General features: G+C 39.7%; 1 protein-coding gene across 1 annotated transcript in view; it reads left to right on the forward strand.

Annotated features, from left to right (window-relative positions):
* LOC150078548 (uncharacterized) overlaps positions 1-26,542 on the forward strand; it is a 732,675-nt gene extending 706,133 nt beyond the window's left edge. The window contains exon 16 of the mRNA XM_090384778.1: positions 26,441-26,542. Within this exon, the coding sequence (XP_090240904.1) occupies positions 26,441-26,458 (18 nt within the window). The 3' untranslated portion in view covers positions 26,459-26,542. The remainder of the gene's footprint in view (positions 1-26,440) is intronic.
* Positions 26,543-27,994: the final 1,452 nt, after the last annotated feature.

A 27,994-nucleotide genomic window follows, 5' to 3' on the forward strand; every position in this document is an offset into this window, starting at 1 on the left:
AAGCTAGCAGTTTTCCGACCCACCTAACACTGCCTCGATAGCATCAGCAAATATTCTTGTACCCTTTCTATTTAAGTGTATCCCATCCCTGTAGAAGCAGTCTCTCCTGTTAACAAATACAGTCCAGGCTGAAAAAAATTCTGCCCCTTGAGCCTTGCACATTCTTTCCAGGGCCGAATTGATCGACAAGGCTCTCATCATATACTCCTTCCTATCGTGTCTGCGCAGAATTGCAGACACTTTCAAATTCAACCCTAACTGACGGCTTTTTTCAGCAATGACTTGTACTTGTTAAGTAATTCTGCCGGTCTCCTACTCTTAGTGCCAACATGTACAACAATATCACCCTTTGTGCCCTTAAAAGATATCTGGTCTACAAAGTCATCAATCTTTTCCCCTGGCAGACATACCCTGGTCCTGTTCCCTCTATCCTCTTTGCACAATATGATCCCCTGACAATAGAGTCACCTACAACAACTAGTTCCTTTGGGACAAGTGCATTCTGCCTTGGGGTTTGCCACTGTGTTGCTCGATGTTCAAGTGCCAGCTCTGGCATTGATGTGGGCAGTTGAGAGCTTGAAGGGCCCCTCAATTTAAATCATTTGAGGGCATCCACCCTGTCTTTCAAGATGTCATATAAGCCCATAACAATGCTGAGTTGGAACCTGATTTCCTCGCACTCCTTACATTGTACCAACACAAAGACATTCCCCTTGGCAATATCATGTAGTCACCTATATGACAGCAAAAACCCTTCTCTTTACCCTTGATGGCAGTCACATCTTTAAGTAAATTCCACATCAGTATACTGTGTTTACTGTCACCTAGTGGTTCCTTTATCTTCAAATTTTTAATGCATGAATAATCACTGCTGATAATCAGTATTACTCCCTCTGATTGCTCCTCGAGCATATTGCTGTAGATAACATCCTCCAATAAATCCAGAAAAGTCTTGCTAGCATGTGACTGACCAACCCAAAAGTTCTAGTCAGTATCTGGAAAGATAAAATCCCCCATTTCAAGATATTCTGATTTACTGGCCCACTCTATTTCTCTGCACAAACGTTCATTGTACTCATCAAAGTCCTTAGGCCTATAAAACACTCCTACTCTCATTTTCCCTTTTCCCAGTCTTTATGCCACACCAAACAGACTAAACATTGCATAACCCCTCTTCCCTTCCTACTCTGTCTATCCATTCTGTACACATTGTACTCCCCAAATTCCAATTCTGCACTGCTTATATCTGTGTGACACCATCATGTCTCTGATATCCCAAAAATATCTGCCTTTGATGCCTTGATCACTTCAAATTCATCAAATTTATTTACTTTACTTCTAGCACAGGTGTACATGCAAGTATACATGTTCCTGCTCTTACTCTAAGTTTCCCTAACACAGCCCATGTATTTACTCCTTCTATGATGACTCCCAACAGCCCTTGAAATCCCCATCGACAATAGAAGCAATTGAAGAATCGCTTTTGCCTCTACCTGCGGCTACTGTTAATCTTTTAGTCTGTGAATCCTCTCAATCTAGCAGTTTTCCGACCCACCCAACACTGCCTCGATAGCATCAACAAATATTCTTGCACCTTTTCTATTTGAGTGTATCCCATCCCTGTAGAAGCAGTCTCTCCTATTAGCAAGCACAGACCACACTGAAAAAAATTCTACCCCATGAGCCTTGCACAATCTCTCCAGGTGCGAAATGATTGACATGGCTCTCAAGATATACTCCCTCCTATCATGTCTGGGCAGAATTGCAGTCACTTTAAAATTTAACCCTAACTTAACTTTTTTTCAGCATTGACCTGTACTTGTTAAGTAAATCTGCAGACCTCTTACTCTTAAGGTCATAAGTGCCAACGTGTACAACAATATCTCTTTTGTGCCCTTAAAAGATAATATCGGCCCTACAACATCATCAACTTTTGCCCCTGGCAGACATACCCTGGTCCTGTTACACCTATCCTCTATCCCCGTCACCCTGACAGTAGATGCACCAACAATAACTAGCTCCTGTGGGACAAGCGCATTCTGCCATGGAGATTGCCACTGTGTTTCCTGATGCACAGGAGTGAGCTCTCGTGTTGAGTTGGGCAGCTGAGAGCTTGATGGGCCCATCATTAATTTCTTCGAGGGCATATACCCTATACCTCAAACTGTCATTGACACCCATTAGAATGCTGACTTGGCACCTAATTTCTTCGCAGTCTCTGCACCTAGAACACACATATCCTCCTTGTCTAGATCATATTCTGTTCTAGACAGGACTGCAAACATTTCGCATTTCACACATTTTTTTCGACTGTGATGCATTAGCATTAGCTTTAGTTGAGGCATATGATGATGCAAGAAAGCAAACTTATACAGCATCAGCCAGAAAAAAAAAAACCCTTCCCATTTCACCCATACAGTCACTCCAAATGTTTGTCTAGTTAAGCCTTAAATTTATTTAAGCTATCAACTTCCACAACAACAGATGGAAGTCTGTTCCAGCAATCAACCCATTGGCTAAAGGCAAACTTCTGCACATCTATTCTACAATTGTCTTTCCTCAATTTGAAACAAATGCCTCCTCAGGTTCTTAATCTGAGCAAACGGAAGTATCCCATCAGCATTGAGCCTGCTCAAAACCATTCAAGGCCTTATACATCTCGATCAGATCACCTCGCAGGTGCCTAGTTTCCAAATGTTGCTACTTGCAGAACTTAAGCTTCTCTTTTCGTAAGCGCACCCCTTTGTTCCTCTCCCCAATCGTGTTTCCCTTCTCTGCACTCGTTCTAGCAACTCTACATCCTTCCTAAAATGAGGTCTCCAGACCTGTATACAGTACTGAAGGTGTGGCCTGCCCATTGCCTTGTATAAAGGGATAATCACCTCCTTGTGTCTGCTACCAAAATTCCTATATATCATTGACAAAACTCCATGACCTGCTCTGCAGCCCGTTTGCACTGCTCACAGGACTTCATATCTTAACGTGTTGGATAATCTTCTCCTTCGGTTCTTCCGCGAGCCATGGTACTACTGCTAAATCTTCGAATAGGCCTCTGCAGTTGGAAATATTCATATCCACAATAACTGCTGTTGTTGTTTTTTTTGGTTTTTAGGAGCATTAGCAACTAAGGCCATATTGCTCCGGGGATATGCGGTGGTCATTCCCTGACCTTTCCGCATCCTCCGTATTTGGTGGTGACGTGCTCGAACCCCGGTCTAATCAAGAAGCGTGTGCTATGCACTGCTGCTCCTTCCCACCTGGCTACGGAGGTGCCCCCACAATAACTGCACAATCCTACACCAACCGTTATAAACTTTTATTAAATAAAATAAATTACAGTTGCGTTGTATTAAGATAATAATAATAAAAAGAAATAAAATAAATAAAATTAATAGTTCAATTACATCAGATAAAACTGATAAAATAAGATACCTATCTGTACAATAAAAATATAAAATATAATAAAATAAAACAAAACAATGTAGATAAAACACCGGATAAAAGCAATAGAACACCGATAAAAGCGATAAAATATCAGAGCTTTGAGAGGCGTCTGTCTCCTTTTTCACACGAGCAGACTCAGGTTCAGAGCACGTGTTTCTATAGGAGCATGGGCAGTATTCTCCTCGTGAGCACTGGAACCGGAAATGGCTCGGGACTTGCCAGGTGGAACTGTTCATCCTGTCCAAGAACCACAGCTTCAAAGAAAGGATAAATATGGATTCCCCTGTCTCTATTAATAGTCTTACTCTCAGAGGAGCAAATCTGCAAGGTCTCGAGCCACTTGTTGTCCTAAAACCTGTGTGCCCGGTTGACAATAATAGCTTCGCCAGGAGAGATTTGATGGGTCTCCTCCCAAAAATGCTCCTCCACAGCAGACCTCCCATAATCTGTGGTCTTTATCATGCTGATATGCTCCCCTATGTGACCTTTAAATTGATGCTTTGTTTCATCAACATAACATTCTCCGAAATTCGGGCATTTTATCTGATATACAACCCCACTTACACATTCTATAGGTATGGGGTCCTTAACCCATGAAACAACTGTGTTCAACCTCCGCCCTGGTAGCTGCACACAGTGTTTCTGGCAATCATAAAACACCAGAGTTGTACGCTCGTTTAGGCCCGGATAGTAGGGAATGTATGCAGTGGCAATGGGTGTGAATGGCTCTCTATGTCCGTGCCCCACTTCTCAGATACATTTATCTATGGTGGTAGCCACATTTTCTGAGATCTGCTGTAACTTCATATCTTAATGTGCTGTGACATGTTTAATTTCTTCTTTTCTATTCTAGGAGATGCTGCAATGCGACCCAGCCCTATCCAGTAATACCCTAATGATGCTGTTCTTGTGATGGTTGGCTTATGCCATATTGTAATGTGTGTATTGGCTCCGGCACATGGGTTTCCTATACACACTGGTTTTCACTCTAAGGCCCTCCTCCCTACGTACCAATACAATCAAGGAAAGGGAGGTTACCCTCTACTTCCACCTCTGAGGTGAATTGAATAAACGGGGAGAAGCTATTGAGGAAACCAAGCACCTCATCCTCTCTCCCCCTCCAAATAATTACAAACATATTGTCGACATATTGTTTCCATGCATACATGGGTAAAACCGACCTATCAAAAATCCTGGTCTTCAGCTCCACCATAGCTAAATTTGCTAAGACAGAACTAATAGCGAAGCCATTGCTGCACCATGTTAGTGCTGTCATAGCAAATTTAGCTATGGCAGAGCTTGAGAACAGGAATTTTTGTGGGTTCGTTCTCCCAAATGCACGAATAGTTATGTTATGTTGTTATTTGGTTTTTAGGAGCATTAGAAACTACGGCCATATTGTTTCGGGATATGCGGTGGTCATTCCCTGATCTTTCCGCATCCTCCGTATTTGGTGGTGATTGGCTCGAACCCCGGTCTAATCAAGAAACGTGTGCTACGCACTGCTGCTCCTTCCCACCTGGCTACGGAGGCGCCTCAATGCACAAATGGAAACAATACGTCGACGATATATTTGCAATTATTTGGATTGGGAGAGAGGATGAGGTGCTTGGTTTCCTCAATAGCTTCTCCCCATTTATTCAGTTCACCTTGGAGGTGGAAGTAGAGGGTATCCTCCCTCTCCTTGATGTGTTGATACATAGGGAGGTTCCTAGAGTGAAAACCAGTGTGTATAGGAAACCCACGTGCCGGGGCCAATACACACATTACAATAAGGCACAACCCAACCATCACAAGAACAGCATCATTAGGGCATTATTGGAGAGGGCTGGGTCCACTGCAGCACCTGTGAAGATATAAAGGAAGAAATTAAATGTGTCACAGCAAATCTCAGAAGATGGGACTACACCCAGAGGATCATAGATAAATGTATCCGAAAAGTAGAGCACAGACGTAGAGAGCCATTTACACCCATTGCGACTGCATACATTCCTTACTATCTGGGCCTAACCGAGCGTAAACTCGGGTGTTTTATGATTGCCAGACACACTGTGTGCAGCTATCAAGGCGGAGGTTGAACACAGTTGAATCACGGGTTAAGGACCCCATACCTATAGAATGTGTAAATGGGGTTGTATATCAGATAAAATGCCCGGATTGTGGGGAATGTTATGTTGATGAAACAAAGCATCGGTTTAAAGATCACATGGGGGAGCATATCAGCATGATAAAGACCACAGATTATGGGAGGTCTGCTGTGGAGGAGCATTTTTGGGAGGAGACCCATCAAATCTCTCCTGGCGAAGCTGTTATTGTCAACCGGGAACACAGGTTTTAGGACAACAAGTGGCTCGAGACCTTGCAAATTTGCTCCTCTGAGAGTAAGACTATTAATAGAGAGAGGGGAATCCATATTTATCCTTTCTTCGAAGCTGTGGTTCTTGGACAGGATGAACAGTTCCACCTGGCACGCTCCCGAGCCATTTCCAGTCTGAGTGCTCATTAGGAGAATACTGCCCTTGCTCCTGTAGAAACGTGCTGTGAACCGTGAGCCTGCTGATATTTAAGGATGTACTGTATGATAATCTTCACTGTTGAAAAATGAGGCGGATGCCTATGAAAGCTGCGGTATTTTATTGCTTTTATCGGTGTTGTATTGCTTTTATCCGGTGTTTTATCTACATTGTTTTATTTTATTTTATTGTATTTTACATTTTTATTGTAGACAGGTATCTTATTTTATCAGTTTTATCCGGTGTAATTGTACTATCCATTTTATTTATTTTATTTCATTTTTATTATTATTATCTTAATACAACACATCTCTAATTTATTTTATTTAATAAAAGTTTATAATGGTTGGTGTAGGATTGTGCAGTTATTGTGAACAGTAATACTGCTACTTTGCACTCACTGCTTTGCAGCTCTAGTCTGGGTCATGATTCCATTTAAGTATAATTTAATTAATAATGAAATTTAATAAGATTAATAAATTTTGCTGATTAATTAATAATACTATACTAATCTAACAGATTTCTAATACAGGGCTACATATAGATGACTTTCATCAACCGGTGAAATATCACCACTTTGCTTATTGGAGGCTTGAAGTGGTGAAACCCATGTTTAGTCTCTAGAGCAAAGTTTCCGGCATCTCCCTCCCGCCATACTTCTCCTTCAACCCATGCACGGTACTAAGTACTATAGGTTTTGATACCTTTCGTGTTTGGGGTTTTCATAAAAAAAAAAAAAAAAACTATTTAGTTTTATGTTAAACCTTATGCCATGAGGTTCGGGATTTATGTTACGCTACTACGTTTTGTCTAACAATGGCGGATACTTAGTGTCCATAGATCTTACTGTTACGAACAGTAAGCTCTATGGACACTAAGTATTAACTTTCAAAATCGCTATCTAAATTCAAATTAACCAAAGAGCTTGAGTAGGACTATAAAGCTACTTATAGAAAATAATTTTGTATAACAATTAAGTCAATAAAACGAATAAATATATATAGTTGGTATGAAAAGCCTACTAGCTTCAAAGATTAATTCCTTGAATATTTCCCATTTAGAATTTGCTGTTGGTAACATCATCAGTTGGTCCACTATATAGAATTTAAAAACTGTCTGAGACCACTGCAGTCACTTTTACAAAAGCAAAAACTCTTCCCTTTACACCTGATCATAGTTATAAATTTCAGTCAATCCCACATCAGTACATTGTGATCACTGCAATCAAGTTATTCCTTTATATGCAGATTCTTAATGTATGACTAATCACTGCTGATAATCAGATCAAGGGAATTACTCCCTCCAGTTGCCTCTCGAACATGCTGCTGCAGAAAACATTTATCCAATAAATCCACAAAGGTCTTGCTAGTGTGTGAGTGACCAAACCACTAGTTCCAGTCAATATCTGGGAAGTTAAAATCCACATTATAAGACATTTTGATTTATTGGTCCACTCTTTATCTGTTGAGCTGTTCATTGTACACATCACAGTCATTAAGTCTCTAACACACTCCTACACTAATTTTTTCTTTCCCAGTGCTTAGGTCACACCAAAATGACTTAACACTGCACTGTCCACCGATTTCAACTGGATGCACTGACTACAATTTTATGTATTTCTTAACTAACAGCATAACTCCTCCATTCTTATCCTGTCAATCCTTTCTCTACACATTGTACAACCCAAATTTAAATTCTGCATTTCTTATTTCTGTGTGACACCAAGTTTTTGATATACCAACAATATCCGCCTTCAATATCTTGAACAGCACTTTAGCAATAGCATTAGTAGACGCATTTTATGCAAGAAAGCAAGCTTATGCAGCATCAGCCAAAAAAAAGACACTTCCACTTCACCCTTCTGTTCGTTCGAAATATCTGTCTGGTGCGAGGTTGGCCTGTGCAGACATTGCTCCTTAAAGCTCTTCAAACAGAGAAGTTTTTCCTGATTTATTTTCTGCTTTATTAGTTTAAATTGTCATATTAACTTATTTTCTAGAGTAGCTTTATATTCCTAGTTACGATACTTAGTTTAAAGTTTAACTTAGACAGAGATTTCGTAGATATTACTTAGTATCGGTAACGGTATCAAATCCACGTGTCACAAATTGAACGAGAGGTCTTTTAACCAAATTTAGTCGATTTATTAACCAATTGTTATATCAAATTATCTTCTATAAGTAGATTATAGACCTAGTCAGGATCCTTAGTTTATTCTAAATTGAGATAGCGAGATTTCGAAACTAATCAATACTTACGAGTCCGTAGAAATACAGTTCGTGAATTCCCGCCATTTTTACACGATAGCATAAGCTTAGTGTAGTATACTGCATAATATAATATTGTCAATTAATCAGTAAATCTATTAATCTTGATAAACTTTATTGTCAATTAAATTGTATTTTTAACTCTATAAATATATATAACGACTTAATCGTAACAAATAATTAATACATAACTATAGTGGTACACGTGATACGGAAGTTGTATAAAGGGAACACTAGATACCGAAAAAAAAAAAAAAAAAAAAATATATATATATATATATATATATATATATATATATATATATATATATAACATAACTGTTTTGGGATATAACTTAAGGATTTAATTTTTGTTTTAAATTTTATTGAATTAAATTGGAATCATGACTCTGACCAGAGCAGCAAAGCAAAAGGCTCAAGCTAATGGGAGTGCTGTGGTTCAGGGGAGAACTGAGGGGGGCAGTTGCCCTCTGAATCACAGTCTATTAAAATGCACTGTTTGCTTGATGTTTGCGGAGCAGTCGGGTACGGGACATGATACTGCCAAGGGGGATGTCTTTGTGTGTGCACGATGTAAGGAGTGCAAGGAAATCAGGCGACAACTCAGCGTTGTTATGGACCTTTATGAGACCTTGAAGGACAGGGTGGATGCCCTCGAAGGAAATAAATTGAGGGGCCCATCAAGCTCTCAGCTGCCCACATCAACGCCAGAGCTTGCACTTGGTCATCAGGCAACACAGGGGCAGCCCCCTAGGCAGAATGCGCTGGTCCCACAGGAACTAGTAGTTGTTGGTGACTCTATTGTCAGGGAAACGGGGAACATGCTTTGTAAAAAGGATAGGTGGAACAGGACCAGGGTATGTCTGCCAGGGGCAAAGGTTGATGATGTTTTAGAGCGGATATCATATTTTAAGGGCACAAAAGGTGATATAGTTGTACACGTTGGCACTAATGATATTAAGAGTAGGAGACCGGCGGAATTACTTAGCAAGTACAGGTCACTGTTGAAAAAAAGCCGTGAATTAGGGTTGAACTTGAAAGTGTCTGCAATTCTGCCAGACACGATAGGAGGGAGTATATGATGAGAGCCTTGTCGATCAATTCGGCCCTGGAGGGATTGTGCAAGGCTCAAGGGGTAGAATTTTTTTCAGCCTGGACTGTACTTGTTAACAGGAGAGATTGCTTCTACAGGGATAGGATACACTTAAATAGAAAGGGTGCAAGAATTTTTGCTGATGCTCTCGAGGCAGTGTAAGGTGGGTCGGAAAACTGCTAGTTGGGGGGGATACAAGGACTAATAGATTAACAGTAGCCACTGGCAGAGGTGGAAGTGATTCTTGCACTGCTTCTATTCAAATGAGCAGAAGTCTGAAAAACAAGATGCAGGATATTTCAGAGACTGCTGGTAGTCATTGCGTTACAAGTAAACACATGGGTTGTGTTAGGGTAGCTAAGAATAGAAACAGGTGCATGTATACCTGCGTGTACACCAATGCTAGGAGTTTGGTAAATAAATTTGATGAATTTGAGGTATTGCTCAAAACATCAAAGGCAGATATTGTTGGGATATCAGAGACGTGGTGTCACACAGATATAAGTAATGCGGAACTGGAATTTGGGGAATACAATGTATATAGAAAGGATAGACAGGACAGGAGGGGAGGAGGGGTTATGCTATTAATTAAGAAACACATAAAGTCAAAGGAAGTGAAGCCAGTTGACATCGATGGACAGGGCAGTGTCGAGTCAGTTTGGTGTGACATAAGCATAGGGAAATCAAAATTGAGAGTAGGAGTGTGCTATAGGCCTAATGACTCTGATGAGTATAATAATATATTGTACAGGGAAATAGAGTGGGCCAGTAAATCAGAGAGTCTTATAATGGGGGATTTTAATTTCCCAGATATTGACTGGAATTTGTGGGTTGGTCACTCGCACACTAGCAAGGCTTTTGTGGATTTATTGGATGATTGTTTTCTACATCAGCATGTTCGTGAGGCAACAAGAGGGAGCAATACTCTTGATCTGATTATCAGTAGTGATTCTTCATGCATTAAGAACCTGCAGATAAATGAACCACTAGGTGGCAGTGATCACAGTGTGTTGAAGTGGGATTTACTCAAGGAGGTAACTACCATCAGAGGTAAAGGGAAGGGTTTTTGTTTTCGTAAAGGCGACTATGATGGTCTGAGACAGTATTTAAATTCTATACAGTGGGACCAACTGATGATGTTACCAACAGTAAACTCAAAATGGGAAGCATTCAAGGAACTAATCTTGGTGGATACCAGGCTTTACATACCAACTAAGAAATATTGTTCAAGGTTTAGGCCTAAAGGGTTGTCAGATGGACTAATGAGACATGTGGCAGAGAAGAAAAATGCATGGGATACATACAAATTAATGGGTGACATGGAAGCCTGTGATAGATATAAGTTGGTCTGTAACCAAGTCACAAAGGAGATTAGGCAGGCAAAGGCAGACTACGAAAAATCCTTGGCAAAGGATGCAAAGAAAAACAGAAAGGAGTTCTTTACATACTTGAACTCGAGAGGGAAAGGGATGAATCAGATTGGTCTACTGGATATTGATGGTTCAACAGTTGAGGATCCTGCTCAGGTGGCTAACAATCTAAATGAGTATTTTGCATCTACATTCACGCATGAGGAGTTATTCAGGAAGGAGAATGATGTAGGTAAAGTAAACATTGGCAGTGAGCTGGATGATTTTGTAATAACTGAGAGGAAAGTGGAGGAGAGATTGTTGAGGATAAACATAAAAAAGCACCTGGGGTGGATGGGATCTATCCAGTTATATTAAAGGAGGCAGCAAAGGAAGTATGCAAACCCCTAGCCATAATTATGAGAGCTTCTTTGGACTCAGGGGAGGTACCCATAGACTGGAGATGTGCAAATGTAACCCCAATTCACAAAGGAGGATCAAAGGCTGACACAAGTAATTATAGACGTGTTAGTTTAACTTCTGTTTCAGGTAAATTAATGGAGGCACTGGTTAAAGAAGCACTGCAGGATCATCTAGACAAGAATTCAGTTATAGCTCAGACGCAGCATGGTTTTGTTAAGGGCAGGTCTTGCCTGACCAATTTGATTGGATACTATGATGTAGTCACAAAAGAACTGGATGCAGGGAATAACTTTGATATTATATATTTGGATCTTAGAAAGGCTTTTGATACTGTTGCACATGGAAGACTGCTGCACAAATTGGAGCAGTGTGGCATTGGAGGCAAATTGCTGCTATGGATAAGGGGATGGTTGAGTGGCAGAAGACAGAGAGTGGTAATCAATGGACACTGCTCAACGTGGACTAATGTTATTAGTGGAGTTCCTCAAGGTTCAGTGTTGGGTCCATTGTTGTTTTCGGTGTTTATGAATGATATTGATGATGGGATATCAAGTTTAATGTCTAAGTTTGCAGATGATACAAAGGTTGGCAGGGTCGTTAAGGACACTACTGACGCTATGCTGCTGCAACAGGATCTGGAAAGGTTGAACAGATGGGCTGAGAGATGGCAAATGAAGTTTAACATTGACAAATGTAAAGTACTACATATGGGTAACAGTAACCCCAGAGCAATGTATCAACTCTGCGGTACTACACTGACAGTGGTGGAGAATGAAAAGGACCTGGGGGTAATTGTGCAGGCAGATATGAAGTTCTCTGAGCAGTGCAGACGAGCTGCAAGAGTAGCTCATGGTGTCTTGTCAATGATATACAGGAATTTTTCTAGCAGGGATAAGGAGGTGATCATTCCCTTGTATAAGGCAATGGTTAGGCCACATCTTGAGTACTGTATACAGGTCTGGAGGCCTCATTTCAAGAAGGATGTAGAGCTGCTGGAACGGGTACAGAGAAGGGCAACAAGATTAGTAAATGGAACAAAGGGTTGCTCTTACGAAGAAAGGCTTAAGTTTTGCAAATTACAGAGTCTGGAGACTAGGCACCGGCGAGGTGATCTGATAGAGGTGTATAAGGCTTTGAATGGTTTGAGCATGCTCAATGCCAATGGGATTCTTCATCTTTCTCAGAATAATCACCTCAGAGGGCATAAATTCAAATTGAGGAAGGACGGATGTCGGATAGATGTGCGGAAATTTGCCTTTGGCCAGCGGGTGGTTGGTTGGTGGAACCGAGTTCCATCACTTGTTGTTGAAGTTGATAGCCTAAACAAATTTAAAGCTCAACTGGACAGGTATTTCGAACGAACGGAGGGGTGAAATGGGAGAGGGGTTTTTTTTTTTTTTTTTTTGGCTGATGCTGAATAAGCTTGCTTTCTTGCATCATATGGCTCTACTAATGCTAATGCTAATGCTAATGCTAATGCTAAACTTATTTAGGCTATCAACTTCCATGACAAGGGATAGAAGTCTGTTCCACCAACCAACCACACGCTGGCTAAAGGCAAATTTCCGCACGTCTATCCTACATCTGTCTTCCCTCAATTTGAATTTATGCCCTCTCAGGTGATTATTCTGAGCAAGAGGAAGAATCCCATCAGCATTGAGCATGCTCAAACCATTCAAGGCTTTATACACCTCTATCACCTCGCTGGTGCCTAGTCTCCAAACACTGTAATTTGCAAAACTTAAACCTTTCTTCATAAAAGCACCCCTTTGTTCCATTCACTAATCTTGTTGCCCTTCTCTATACTCATTCCAGCAGCTCTACATCCTTGAAATCAGGCCTCCAGACCTGTATACAGTACTCTAGGTGTGTGTGTGGCCTGACCATTGCCTGATACAAGGGAATAATCACCTCCTTATCCCTGCTAGAAAATTCCTATATATCATTGACAATACACCATGAGCTACTCTTGCAGCCCATCTGCACTGCTCAGAGAACTTCATATCTGCCTGCACAACCACCCCCAGGTTCCTTTTCATTCTCTACCACTGTAGTACCACAGAGTTGATACGTTGCTCTGGGGTTGCTGTTTCCCATATGTAGTACTTTACATTTGTCAATGTTAAACTTCATTTGCCACCTCTCAGCACAACCTTTCCAGATCCTGTTGCAGTAGCATAGTGTCAGTAGTGTCCTTGACAACCCTGCCAACCTTCGTATCGTTTGCAAACTTGGACATTAAGCTTGATATACCATCATCAATATCATTTATAAATACAGAAAACAATAATGGACCCAACACTGAACCCTGAGGGACTCCACTAATAACATTAGTGCACGATGAGCAGTGTCCATTGATTACCACTCTCTGTCTTATCCCCCTCAACCACTCCTTTATCCATAGCAGCAATTTGCCTCCAATGGCACACTGCTCCAATTTGTGCAGCAGTCTTTCATGTGCAACAGTATCAAAAGCCTTTCTAAGATCCAAGTATATAATATCAGTTATTCTCTGCATCCAGTTCTTTTGTGACTGCATCACAGTATCCAATCAAATTGGTCAGGCAAGACTTCCCCTTAACGAAACAATGCTGTGTCCGAGCTATAACTGAAGTCTTGTCTAGATCCTGCAGTGCTTATGTAACCAGTTCCTTCATTACTTTTCCTGGAACAGAAGTTAAACTCACAGGTCTATAATTACTTGTGTCAGCTTTTGACCATCCTTTGTGAATTGGGGTCACATTTGCCCATCTCCATTCTGTGGGTATCTCCACTGAGTCCAAGGAAGCGCTCATAATTATGGCTAAGGGTTTGCTTACTTCCTTTGCTGCCTCCTTTATAATATAACTGGATAGATCCCATCCACCCCAGGTGCCTTTCTTTTGTTTATCTTCAACAATTTCTCCTCCACTTTACTCTCAGTTATTACAAGATTCTCTAACTTACTGCCAGAGTTGAATACACCTCTGGCATTCCCCTCACTGAATAACTCCTCATGTGTGAATGTTTATGCAAAATATTCATTTAGTTTGTTAGCTACCTGAGCAGGATCATTAACAGTTGACCCATCAATATCAAGTGGACCAATCTGATTCATCCCCTTCCTTCTAGAGTTTACATAAGTAAAGAACTCCTTGCTGTTTTTCTTTGCCAAAGATTTGCCATCCCTTGCCAAAGATTTGCCATCCCTTGCCAAAGATTTCTCGTAATCTGCCTTTGCCTGCCTAAACTCCTTTGTAACTTGGTTACAGATCAACTTGTATCTATCATATGGGTCTGTGTCACGTGTTAATTTGTATGTATCCCATACATTTTTCTTCTCTGCCATATGTCTCATTAGTTCATCTGACATCCATTTAGGCCTAAACCTTGAACAATATTTCTTAGTTGGTATGTAAAGTCTAGTAGCTTCCAAGATAAGTTCTTTGAATGCTTCCCATTTTAAATTTGCTGTTGATAACATCATCAGTTGGTCCCACTGCATAGAATTTAAATACTGTCTCAGTCCATCGTAGTCGCCTTTACGAAAGCAATAACCCTTTCCTTTACCCCTAATGGTAGTTACCTCTCTGAGTAAATCCCACTTCAGCACACTGTGATCACTGCCACCTAGTGGTTCCTTTATCTGCAGATTCTTAATGCATGAAGAATCACAACTGATAATCAAATCAAGAGTATTACTCCCTCTAGTTGCCTCCCGATCATGCTGATGTAGAAAACAATCATCCAATAAATCCACAAAAGCCTTGCTAGTGTGTGAGTGACCAGCCCCCAAATTCCAGTCAATATCTGGGAAATTAAAATCCCCCATTATAAGACTCTCCGATTTACTGGCCCACTCTATTTCCCCGTACAGTTTCTTATTATACTTATTAAAGTCATTAGGCCTATAGCACACTCCTACTCTCAATTTTGATCTCCCAATGCTTATGTCACACCAAACTGACTCGACACTGCACTGCCCAGCAATGACGACTGGCTTCACTTCCTTGGATTTTGTGTATTTCTTAACTAATAGCATAACCCCTCCTCCCTTCCTACCCTGTCTATCCTTTCTGTAGACATTGTACTCCCCAAATTCCAGTTCTGCATTCCTTATATCTGTGTGACACCACGTCTTTGAAATCCTCACAATATCTGCCTTTGATGTTTTGAGCAATACCTCAAATTCATCAAATTTATTTACTAAACTCCTAGCATTGGTGTACACGCAAGTATACATGCACATGTTCTTTTTCTTAGCTACCTTACACAATCTATGTGTTTATTTGTACCCCAATGATTCCCAGCATTCTCTTATTTTCCAGGCTGCGGCTCATTCCAATAGAAGCAGTGCAAGAATCACTTTCACCTCTGTCAGGTGGCTACTGTTGATCTATTAGTCTTTGTATCCCCCCAAGCTAGCAGTTTTCCGACCCACCTAACACTGCCTCGATAGCATCAGCAAACATTCTTGTACCCTTTCTATTTAAGTGTATCCCATCCCTGTAGATGCAGTCTCTCCTGTTAACAAATACAGTCCAGGCTGAAAAAAATTCCACCCCTTGAGCCTTGCACATTCTTTCCAGGGCCGAATTGATCCACAAGGCTCTCATCATATACTCCCTCCTATCGTGTCTGCGCAGAATTGCAGACACTTTCAAATTCAAAAATAATTCACAGCTTTTTTTCAACAGTGACCTGTACTTGTTAAGAAATTCTGCCAGTCTCCTACTCTTGATATCATTCGTGCCAATGTGTATAACTATATCACCTCTTGTGCCCTTAAAATATGATATCCGCTCTAAAACATCATCAACCTTTGCCCCTGGCAGACATACCCTGGTCCTGTTCCACCTATCCTTTTTACAAAGCATGTTCCCCGTTTCCCTGACAATAGAGTCACCAACAACTACTAGTTCCTGTGGGACCAGCGCATTCTGCCTGAGGCGCCTCCGTAGCTAGGTGGGAAGGAGCAGCAGTGCGTAGCACACACTTCTTGATTAGACCGGGGTTCGCGCCCGTCACCATCAAATACGGAGGATGTGGAAAGCTCAGGGAATGACCACCGCATATCCCGGAGCAATATGGCCTTAGTTGCTAATGCTCCTAAACACCAAATAAATAACAATAACAGCATTCTGCTTTGGTGGGTTGCCACTGTGTTGCGTGATTACCAGGTACAAGCTCTGGCATTGATGTGGGTAGCTGAGAGCTTGATGGGGCCCCTCAATTTAGTTCCTTCGAGGGCATCCACCCTGTCCTTCAAGCTCACATATAGGCCCATAACAATGCGGAGTTGTTGCCTGATTTTGTTACACTCCTTGCATCGCGCACACACAAAGATATCCCCCATGGCAATATCATGTCCCGTACCTGAATGCTCCACAAACATCATGCAAGCAGTGCATTTTAAAAGGCTGTGATTCAGAAGGCAACTGCCCCCCTCAGTTCTCCTCTGAGCCACAGCACTTCCATTAGCTTGAGCCTTTTGCTTTGCTGCTGTGGTCTGAGTCATGATTTCGATTAATTTCAATAAAACTTCAAATTCATCAAATTTATTTACTGTACTCCTAACAGTAGTGTACAAGTATACATGCACCTGTTCTTTCTCTTAATTATCGTAACATAGCTTATGTATGTTAGGTGATGACTCCATGATGACTCCCGTCATGGATCATTTACCTTGCCTCACCAGGCAGCTGCTCATTTCAGTAGAAGCATTGCAAGAATCACTTTCATATCTTTCTGCAGCTAGTGTTAATCTATTAGTCTGTATCTTCCCAAACTAGCAGTTTTCCAACCCATAACACTGCCTCAATAGCATCAGCAATTATTCTTCCACCCTTTCTATTAAGTGTATCCCATCCTTGTAGAAACATCCTCTCCTATTAACAAACACAGAGCACACTGAGAAAAATTCTACCCCATGAGGCTTGCTCAATCTCTCTCTCTCCAGGGCCGAACTGATTGACAAGGCTCTTATCATATACTCCCTCCTATTGTGTCTGTGTTGAATTACAGACAATTTCAAATTTTACCCTGCCTCATGACTTTTTTCAAGATTGATCTGTACTTGTTATGTTTGCAAATCTCCTACTCTTAATATCATTAGTGGCAATGTGTACAACAATATCACCTCTTTTGCTTTTAAAATATAATATCTGCTCTACGACATCATCAAATTTTGCCCAGGGCAGACATACCCTAGTCCTATTCCACCTAACCTTTTTGCACATATTTATGGATCTTGTATTATTCAGGAAAACTGGTGATTGTACTTACCAGTTATGCGACATTGCTTCCAGTGTACATTTTTCCACTGGTAATAGGTCTAATGGGTTCCCTCTCTTTGTTGACTTTTATGTTCCCAAATAAAAAGAAAAGAAAAACTAGTCATGAAAACAGGTGTCATGAAATATTATCCATAATACATTAAAAAAATTTTTCCATATTTTTTATTTAAAAAAAAATTTGGGGTCACTGAAACAATGAAAATCATGTCATATATTTGGGTAGAACTTATGTAATAGATATTAATTCAATTCCCAATATCCATCTTGAAAAATTTCACTAATTTCCTTTGCATGACAGTAATAATACTATTAGTCACGTAAAAGAATATTCAAAAGAATAAATTTTATAAATGTATGAATAAAGTAGGTAACATGCTCAAAATGAACACTAAACAAGAATGCTCAACTATATTACCTCTGTTTCTTCAAACTTGGGAAATAAAGGTGGTTCAAACATTGTGATTGCTCCAGGAAGAGCAGTATGTGGAAGAGAAACTAAACCAAAAAACAAAGAAAAGGAAAATTATTTAATTTAAATAATAAGATAGTACTTATATTTATAAAGAAAAGGATTGCAAAATTTATAGTGAAGATAGAAATCTGGTATTATGATAAGAGATGGGAAGATCTATCTAATGGATTGCTTTAATATGTTCAAATGCTTAATCTGAATGGCCTGTCATTAGCATTAGCATTAGCAGAGGCATATGATGCAAGAAAATAAGCTTATTCAGCATCAGCCAAAAAAAAAAAAAAAACCATTTCACCCCTCTATTCGTTCCAAATACCTGTCCAGCTCAGCCGTAAATTTATTTAGGCTATTAACTTCCACAACAAAGGATAGAAGTCTGTTCCACCAACCAACTACCCACTGGCTAAAAGCAAACTTCCGCACATCTATCCTACAACTGACTTTCCACAATTTCAATTTATGCCCTCTCGGGTGTTTATTCTGAGCAAGAATCCCATCAGCATTGGGTATGCTCAAACCATTCAAGGCTTTATACACCTCAATCAGATCACCTAGCAGGTGCCTAGTCTCCAGACACTGTAATTTTCAAAATTTAAGCCTTTCTTTGTAAGAGCAACCCTTTGTTCCATTCACTAATCTTGTTGCCCTTCTCTGTACTCGTTCCAACAGCTCTGCATCCTTCTTAAAATGAGGCCTCCATACCTGTATACAGTACTCAAGGTGTGGCCTGACCATTGCCTTATACAATCACCTCCTTATCCCTGCTAGAAAAATTCCTGTATATCATTGACAAGACACCACGAGCTACTCACTCTTGCAAACCATCTGCACTGCTCAGAAAACTTCATATCTGCCTGCAAAATTACCCCCCCCCCCGGTCCTTTCCGTTCTCTACCACTGTCAGTGTAGTAAGACAGAGTTAATACGTCACTCTGGGGTTACTGCTTCCCATATATAGTTCTTTACATTTATCAATATTAAACTTCATTTGCCACCTCTCAGCCCATATGCTCAACTTTTCTAGATCTTGTTGTAGCAGCGTACTGTCATTAGTGTCCTTAACAACCTGCCAACCTTCGTATTGTCTGCAAACATGGACATTAAGCTTGATATACAATCATCAATATCATATATAAATACAGAAAACAATAATGGACCCAACACAGAACCTTGAGGGACTCCACTAATAACGTTAGTCCACGATGAGCAGTTTCCATTGATTACCATTCTCTGTCTTCTCCCACTCAATCATCCCTTTATCCATAGCAGCAATTTGCCTCCAATGCCACACTGCTCCAATTTGTTCAGCAGTCTTCCATCAAAAGCCTTTCTAAGATCCAAATATATGATATAAAAATTATTCCCTGCATCCAGTCCTTTTGTGACCACATCATTGTATCCAATCAAATAGGTCAGGCAAAGGCGCCACCGTAGCCAGGTGGGAAGGAGCAACAGTGCGTAGCACATGCTTCTTGATTAGACCGGGGTTCGAGCGTGTCACCACCAAATACGGAGGGTGCGTAAAGGTCAGGGAATGACCACCGCATATCCCGAAGCAATATGGCCTATGTTGTTAAAGCTCCTAAAACCCAAATAACATAACATAGGTCAGGCAAAACTTTCCCTTAACAAAACTATGCTGTGTCCGAGCTATAACTGAAGTCTTGTCTAGATGATTCTGCAGTGCTTCTTTAACCAGTGCCTCCATTAAGTTTCCTAGAATAGAAGTTAAACTAACAGGTCTGTAATTACTTGTGTCACCCTTTGATCCTCCTTTGTGAACTGGGGTCACATTTGCACATCTCCAGTCCATGGGCCCCTGAATCCAAGGAAGCTCTCATAATTATTGCTAAAGGTTTGCTTACTTCCTTTGCTTCCTGCTTTAATATAACTGGATAGATCCCATCCACCCCTGTGCCTTTATTATGTTTATCTTCAACAATTTCTCCTCCACTTTCCTCTTAGTTATTACAAAATCATCCAGCTTGCTGCCAGAGTTTAACTCACCTCTGGCATTCCCCTCACTGAATAACTCCTCATGGGTGAAGATAGATGCAAAATACTCATTTAGTTTGTTAGACACCTGAGCAGGATCATCAACAGTTTAACTATCAATATCCAGTGAACCAATCTGATTCATCCATTTCCTTCTAGAGGTTTACATAGGTAAAGTACTCTTTGTTGTTTTTCTTTGCATCCTTTGCCAAGGATTTCTCATAATCTGCCTTTGACTGCCTAATCTTCCTTGTGACTTGGTTACAGGGCAGCTTGTATCTATCATAAGCTTCCATGTCACCCATTAATTTTTATGTATCCCATGCATTTTTCTTCTCTGCCATATGTTCATTAGTTCATCCGACATCCATTTAGGCCTAAACCTTGAATAATTTTTCTTAGTTGCTATGTAAAGCCTAGTAGCTTCCAAGATTTTGAATTTGCTGTTGGTAACATCATCAGTTGGTCCCACTGTATAGAATTTAAATACTGTCTGAGACCACCGTAAACACCTTTACGAAAGCAAAAACCCTTCCCTTTACCCCTAATGGTAGTTACCTCTTTGAGTAAATCCCACTTCAGCACACTGTGATCACTGCCACCTAGTGGTTCCTTTATCTGCAGATGCTTAATGCATTTAGTACAAACTTGTATCCCAACGCAGTTGTAACGCTATATATCTATATATATTTTTCAGTATCGAGTATTATCTTCGAGTTTCGTTATATAACTTCTGTATCAAGTTATGTATTAATTAATTTTGTTACGTCTGTAAAATCTAAGTTGTTATATGTATTTAGTTAAAAGTACAATTTAAGTAACAATGAAGTTTAACAAGATTAATAAATTTTACTGATTAATTGATAATATTATATACTACACTGTACTAAAGTAACGCTATCTAGTTCGGGATATAACGTTGTATCGTATAACAATGGCAGCAAGTTACGAATTGTAAATCTACGGACACTTAAGTATTAATTAACTTCCAAAATCTCGCTGTCTCAATTCGGAATAAACCAAGGATCTTGACTAGGTCTATAAGCTATTTATAGAAAATAATTTAGTATAACAATTAGCCAATAAAGTGGCTAAATATAGCTAAAAAACTTCCCGTTCACCGGCTCCGCAAAATTTCTAAAACATGTGGATTGGATACCCTTACCGATACTATGTAATAACCTACAAAATCTCTATCTAAGTTAAAATTTAAGCTAAGTATTGTAACTAGGAATATAAAGCTACTCTAGAAATTATGTTAATATGCCAATTTAAATTAATAAAACAGAAAAAACTTCTCTAATTTCCTGAGCTGTAAAAACTTTGCCTGACGAAGGCTACTCTCGTTCCCACTTCTTTCATCAAAATTTTTTATAAATATACAAAACAACAGTGAACCCAACATCGAAACCTGTGGGACTCCACTAATAACATTAGTCCACGAAGAGCAATGCCCACTGAGTGGGAGCCATAAGTTCCCACTCATAATTTCTTTTTTCTTTTATTACGAAAATCCCAAACGCAAGAGGTATCAGAACCTATAGTACTTAGTACCATGCATGGATTGGAGGTTGAGAAGATGAAAAAAAGATATTTGTTGACATTAGACTTGAACTTCTGTAGATTGTAATTTTCAGAAAATAAAAAATGAAAAAAAGTTGTTCCAGAAAACAGAAGTTGAATGAATAAATAAGGGAAAAAAAAAAGTTGGTTCTGTGATTTTGAAGTTGGACAGTAAAAGGATGTTGAATGGTTTCGGCATGTGTTCAGACTGCTCTGAAAGAGAGAGTGGGAATTATAGACGCCAATTCAGAAGAACAGTACTCAGTATCTATAGAAAAGGCAGCAAAAGCAGAATGTCTATAAGATAGAGAAGGGACAGACTTTATTAAAGATGAGTCAAACTGCCTTCCTTTGAAATGGAATCTAGAAGTCAGAGAGAGGTACAGAGCGAACAGCTGTTTGGAAAAAAGTAACGGTAAGAGCGAAAGAGAAAAGCCAGTTTTTTAGATGCAGAGGAAGTAACAGTTGTAATGTGCTAATGCCAAGAGAGAGAGAGAGAGAGAGAGAGAGAGAGAGAGAGAGAGAGAGAGAGAGAGAGAGAGATTAGAAGACAGGGTGATCCCCAATAAAGATATATGGTCATGCCTAAAATTTTGAGTGTCATCGAAGATAAGTATAGCAGCAGAAGATTCCTTTTTTCAAGATATATGACAGGACTAAGTTTTAGAAGGATTGAAATCAACTATGTTATCTTTGCCCTAAAGAAGAATTACCTGGAGATCAGCATTTAAGGAATCGGTAATGAATATTAGAGAAGTTGAAGCTGTTTGAGCAGGACAAGATTTCTTATAACGGAAGGTGGAATGTAATGTGCTATAATCAGCAAAACTATGGATAGGATTTCCAGTCAATGGAAAAAGTTCATTAAGATACAAGCGGAAAAGAGTGGCAGAAAGAAATAAACCTTGGGGAACACCAGCATTAATGGAGAAGTTAGAAGACAGAAAGCCATCTACCATCAACTGCAGTGAGTGGTCACAGAGAAAACTGGATACCCAATTAAAAAACATTTGGAAAACCATGAGATGGAAGCTTATTTAGCAGACCTTTATGCCAAACACGATCAGAAACCTTTGAAATGTTAAGAACAACTGCTTGAGATTCACAACTTTTCCACTGAATTTGTCCATAGATGGGTAACATAAGCCAGAATATCACCAGTGGATCATCACTGATGGAATCCACACTGACAATCACTGATCAGATGGAAGGGTTCTAGATAGTTTAAGAATTAGCAGTTAATTGCTTTCTCCATTACTTTAGAAAGAGTAAAAGTAATTGCAATGTGACGATAATTAGATGGGAGGGATTTGTCGCTCTTTTTAAAAATTGGCTAGATATGAGCAAATTTCCAAGCAGAATGAAAAACATCTTTGAAATAAGAAACAGAAAAAATGAGACACAAAACAGGAGTGAGAACAATTGGAGAAATACTATCATGACCTGGAGCTTTCTAGGCATCAAGATTCGTCAAAATCCATCTGACATTTTCCTATGCCATATGATAGAAGACCACATGAGGCTTTGAATGGAGCATACTGGGAATAGCAGGAAATGGCTTACCAAGATCATTAATACATGAGTTTGAAGAAAAATAGTATGCTAGTAGGTCAGCTTTATCCTTGCCTGAAGTGGCAATGGAACCATCTGGTTTTGACAGAATTGGGAACAGAGATGGGCAAAAGTTGAAGCCAAACAAAGACCAGAATGCTTGTGTACCATTTAAAAAAGAAGAAAGTTTTCTATTCTTAGCCTGTTCGAAATTTAGTTTGGACTGATTAATAACTGCTTTACAATTTTTCGAGCTTTTGTGTAGGCAGATACAGCATCAGTCAAAAAAAAAACTTCCAATTTCTCCCATCTGGTCACTCCAAATGTTTGTTGAGTTCAGCCTTAAATTTATTTAAGTTATCAACTTCCAAAACAAAAGATGGAAGTCTGGTCCAGCAATCAACAACTGGCTCAAGGAAAACTTCTGCACATCTATTCTACAACTGTTTTTCCTCAATTTGAATCTATGCCCCCTCATGTTCTTAATCTAATCATGCGGAAGAATCCCATCAGCTCAAACCATTCAAGGTCTTATACACTTCAATCCGATCACCTCACAGGTGTCTAGTCTTCAGATGCTACAACTTGCAGAAGTTAAGCCTCTCCTGGTAAGAGCACATTTTGTTACTCTCACCAATCTTATTGCCCTTCTCTGTACTCGTTGTAGCAACTATACATTCTTCCTAAAATCAGTCCTCCAGACCTGTACACAGTACTTAAGTTGTGGCCTGACCACTGCCTTATACAGAGATAATCACCTTCTCGTCTCTGCTAGCAAAATTCCTATATATCACTGACAAGACTCCATGACCTGCTCTGGCAGCCAGTCTGCATTGCTCAGAGTAGGCGCCTCCATAGCCAGGTGGGCAGGAGCAGCAGTGCATAACACACGCTTCTTGATTAGACCGGGGTTCGAGCCCGTGACCACCAAATATGGAGGATGCGAAAAGGTCAGGGAATGACCACTGCATATCCACGGAGCAATATGACCTTAGTTGCTAATGCTCCGAAAAAAAAACCAAAATATCAAAAAATAACAACTGCTCAGAGTACTTCATATCTGGCTGCACAATTATTCCCAGGTGTTTTTCATTCTCCACTTCCCTGAGTGTAGTACCATGCAGTTGATACGTTTTTCTTGGGTTACTACTACCCATATACAAAACTTTGAATTTATCAATATTAAACTTCAGTTGGCACTGCTCAGTCCATCTGCCTAACTTTTCTAAATCCTCTTGCAGTAGCATACTGTCTTTACTGTCATTAACAACCCTGCCAACCTTTGTATCATCTGCAAACTTGGACATTAATAGAATAGAATAGAATAGAATAGAATCTTTAATTGCAGCATGATATACATACAATTAGTCCCGTCACGGCATGGTGGTGCCAGGGGTTAACAAAACATTAAGTCTGTAATACCTTCATCAATATCATAGATAAATACACAAAACAACAATGGGCGCAGCACCGAACTCTAGGGGACTCCACTAATAAGATTAGTCCACATAGAGTAGTGTCCACTTATTACCACTCTCTGCCATCTCCCACTACACAGGAATTTTTCTAGCAGGGATACGGAGGTGATTATTATTATCTTCTATAAGGCAATGGTCAGGTCACATCTTCAGGACTGTTTACAGGTCTGGAGGCCTCATTTTAGGAAGGATGTAGAGCTGCTTGAATGAGTACAGAGTAGGGCAACAATATTGGTGAATGGAAGAAAGGGTTGCTCTTACAAAGAAAGACTTAAGTAGTAGTAGTGGCATGTGATGCAAGGATGCAAGTGCATGAGCTTATGCAGCATCAGCCAAAAAAAAAAAAAATCACACCATTCCCTCCAAATGCCTGTCCAGTTCCTCCTTAAATTTATTTAACCTAACAACTTCCACAACGACAGATGGAAGTTTGTTCCAGCAATTAACAACCCGCTGGCTAAAGGCAAATTTCTGCACATCTATTCTACATCTGTCTTTTCTTAATTTGAATTTATGCCCCCTTAGGTTCGTAATCTAAACAAGTGGAAGGATCCCATCAGAATTCAGCATGCTCAACCCATTCAAGGCCTTATACACCTTAGTCAGATCACCACGCAGGTGCCTAGTCTCCAGCCACTGCAATTTGCAGAACTTAAGCCTCTCTTGGTAAGAGGATCCCGTCATTCGCCTCACCAATCGTGTTGCCCTTCTCTGTACATACTCAAGCAAATCTACATCCTTGCTAAAATGAGGCCTCCAGACCTGTACGCACTACTCAAGGCGTGGCCTGACCATTGCCTTATACAGAGGAACAATCACCTCCTTTTCCCTGCTAGCAAAATTCATATATATATCATTGACAAAACCCCATGACCTGCCCTGGCAGCCTGTCTGCATTGGTCAGAAAACTTCATATCTGACTGAACAATTACTCCCAGGTCTTTTTCATTTTCTACCACTTTAAGTGTAGTACCACACAGTTGGTACGTTTCTCTGGGGTTACTTCTACCCATATGCAGTACTTTGCATTTGTCAAGGTTAAACTTCAGTTACCACTTCTTAGCCCATCTGCCCAAATTATCTAGATCCTGTTGCAGTAGCACACTACCATTACTGTCATTAATAACCCTGCCAACCTTTGTATTATCTGCAAACTTCGACACTAAGCCTGATATACATTCATCAATATCATTGATAAATATACAAAACAACAGAGGACCCAACACCGAACCCTGTGGGACTCCATTAATAACATTAGTCCACAAAGAGCAGCACCCATTAATTACCACCCTCTGTCTTCTCCAACTGAACCATCCTTTTATCCATTGTAGCAACTTACCCTTAATACTATTCTGATCCAATTTGTACAATAGTCTACATGTTGCAGTGTCTGGAGACTAGGCACCTGCGAGGTGATCTGATTGAGGTATATAAGGCCTTGAATAGTTTGAGCAAGCTCAATGCTGATGGGATTCTTCCTCTTGCCTAGATTAGTTACCTTAGGGGACAAATTCAAATTGAGGAAAGACAGTTGTAGAATGTCCTGAAATTTGCCTTTAGCCAGTGGATGGTTGATTTCTGGAACAAGCCTCCATCTGCCTTTGTAGAAGTGGGCAGTTTAAATAAATTCAAGGCAGAACTAGACATACATTTTGAGTTAAAGAATGAGTGAAATGAGAAGGGTTTTTTTTTTTTTTTTTTGGCTGATGCTATATAAGCTTCCTTTCTTGCATCATATGCCTCTACTAATGCTAATGCTAAAGTCATTGCTCTTTGCTTTTTTTTTGTTTTTTGTTATAAATTATGAATTATTACTATTTGCTAATGCACCTCAAATGTAATGTCTGGAAATTACTTTCTGATTCAGCTAATATTATTAGATCATGTGCATAGCACATTAATTGTCAAATAAGATTTTATTTATTTAATTTAAATATATAATTTATGACACTTGAAATGTAAAACAACTCAATTATACCGTGTTCTTCAATTGGCTCTTCCAATATTTTTTTTTCAGGAGAGCTGGATTCAATAGATACTTCTGAACTGTGTGGAGTTGTAACAACAAAAAATTCATGATGTGTAACAGGAGGAGAACCTGCCAAAGTTTCAAAACGACCAAATTCGGGATCCAAAGTAGTAAGAACAGGATCTGCAAAAGTAACTGCTGCAGGCCTACCAAAAAAAAAAAAAAAAAGATAAAATTATAAAACACAATTAACTAAAACTAAAATGCAACTAATTAAAATAATAAAATGCAATGCGAGCTAACTTTGTATAACTGTACAGATTGCTTCACAAGAACAGTCAGTTATAAATTATATATTTATAACTGATTCATAACAGTCAGTTATAAAAAAGGCACCCAGGGTGGATGGGATCTACCCAGTTATATTAAAGGAGGCAACAAAGGAAGTAAGCAAACCCTTTGTCATAATTATGAGAGCTTCCTTGGACTCAGGGGAGGTAACCATGGACTGGAGATGTGCAAATGTGACCCCAATTCACAAAGGAGGATCAAAGGGCGACACAAGTAATTATAGACCTGTTTGTATATTTAAATCATTGCTTTTTTGCCAATTGATAACTTTTTTTAAGTTCTATAAAAAATAAAAAAAACTTAGGTTTTATTGAGAATAGTTCTGCTGCTTCCTCATTTAGATTTATTTTATTGTATAATAAAACTAGATTTGGACATACCGGTTGTAATGGACAACACCATCTCCATCCACCCCCCCAAATGGCATTAAATAAATTATATTATAAGCTATATTATATTATAGTATTAGTTAAACTATTAATTCAAGTTTTGTATATTCCTGTAAAGGGCGCCTCCGTAGCCAGGTGGGCAGGAGCAGTAGTGCATAGCACACACTTTTTAATTAGACAGGGTTCGAGCCTGTGATCACCAAATACGGAGGATGCGGAAGGTCAGGGAATGACCACCGCATATCCTCAGCCCGAATAAAGGGTGAGGGTTGGCGTCAGGTAGGGCATCCGGCCGTAAAAATTGTATGCCAAAACAACAAAAATGCTGATCCCATATAATAATGGGGAAAAAAAAAAAAAAAAAAAAGTATAACTTCTGTTCCTGGGAAATTAATGGAGGCACTGGTTAAAGAAGCACTGCAGGATCATCTAGACAAGACTTCAGTTATAGTTCAGACACAACATGGTTTTGTTAAGGGGAAGTCTTGTCTGACCAATTTTATTGGATACTATGATATGGTCACAAAGGAACTGGATGCAGGGAATAACTCTGATATCATATATTTGGATCTTAGAAAGGCTTTTGATACTGTTGCACATGCAAGACGGCTGAACAAATTGGAGCAGTGTGGCACTGGAGGCAAATTGCTACTATGGATAAAGGGATGGTTGAGTGGGAGAAGACAGAGAGTGGTAATCAATGGGCACTGCTCTTCATGGACTAATGTTATTAGTAGAGTCCCTCAGGGTTCAGTGTTGGGTCCATTGTTGTTTTCTGTAATTATAAATGATACTGATCATGGTATATCATGCTTAATGTCCAAGTTTGCAGACAATACAAAGGTTGGCAGGGTTTTCAAGG

This window comes from Mastigoproctus giganteus, chromosome 11 (assembly GCF_048544385.1).
Source record: "Mastigoproctus giganteus isolate SK-2022 chromosome 11, ASM4854438v1, whole genome shotgun sequence".
Taxonomy (NCBI): Eukaryota; Metazoa; Arthropoda; class Arachnida; order Uropygi; family Thelyphonidae; genus Mastigoproctus; species Mastigoproctus giganteus.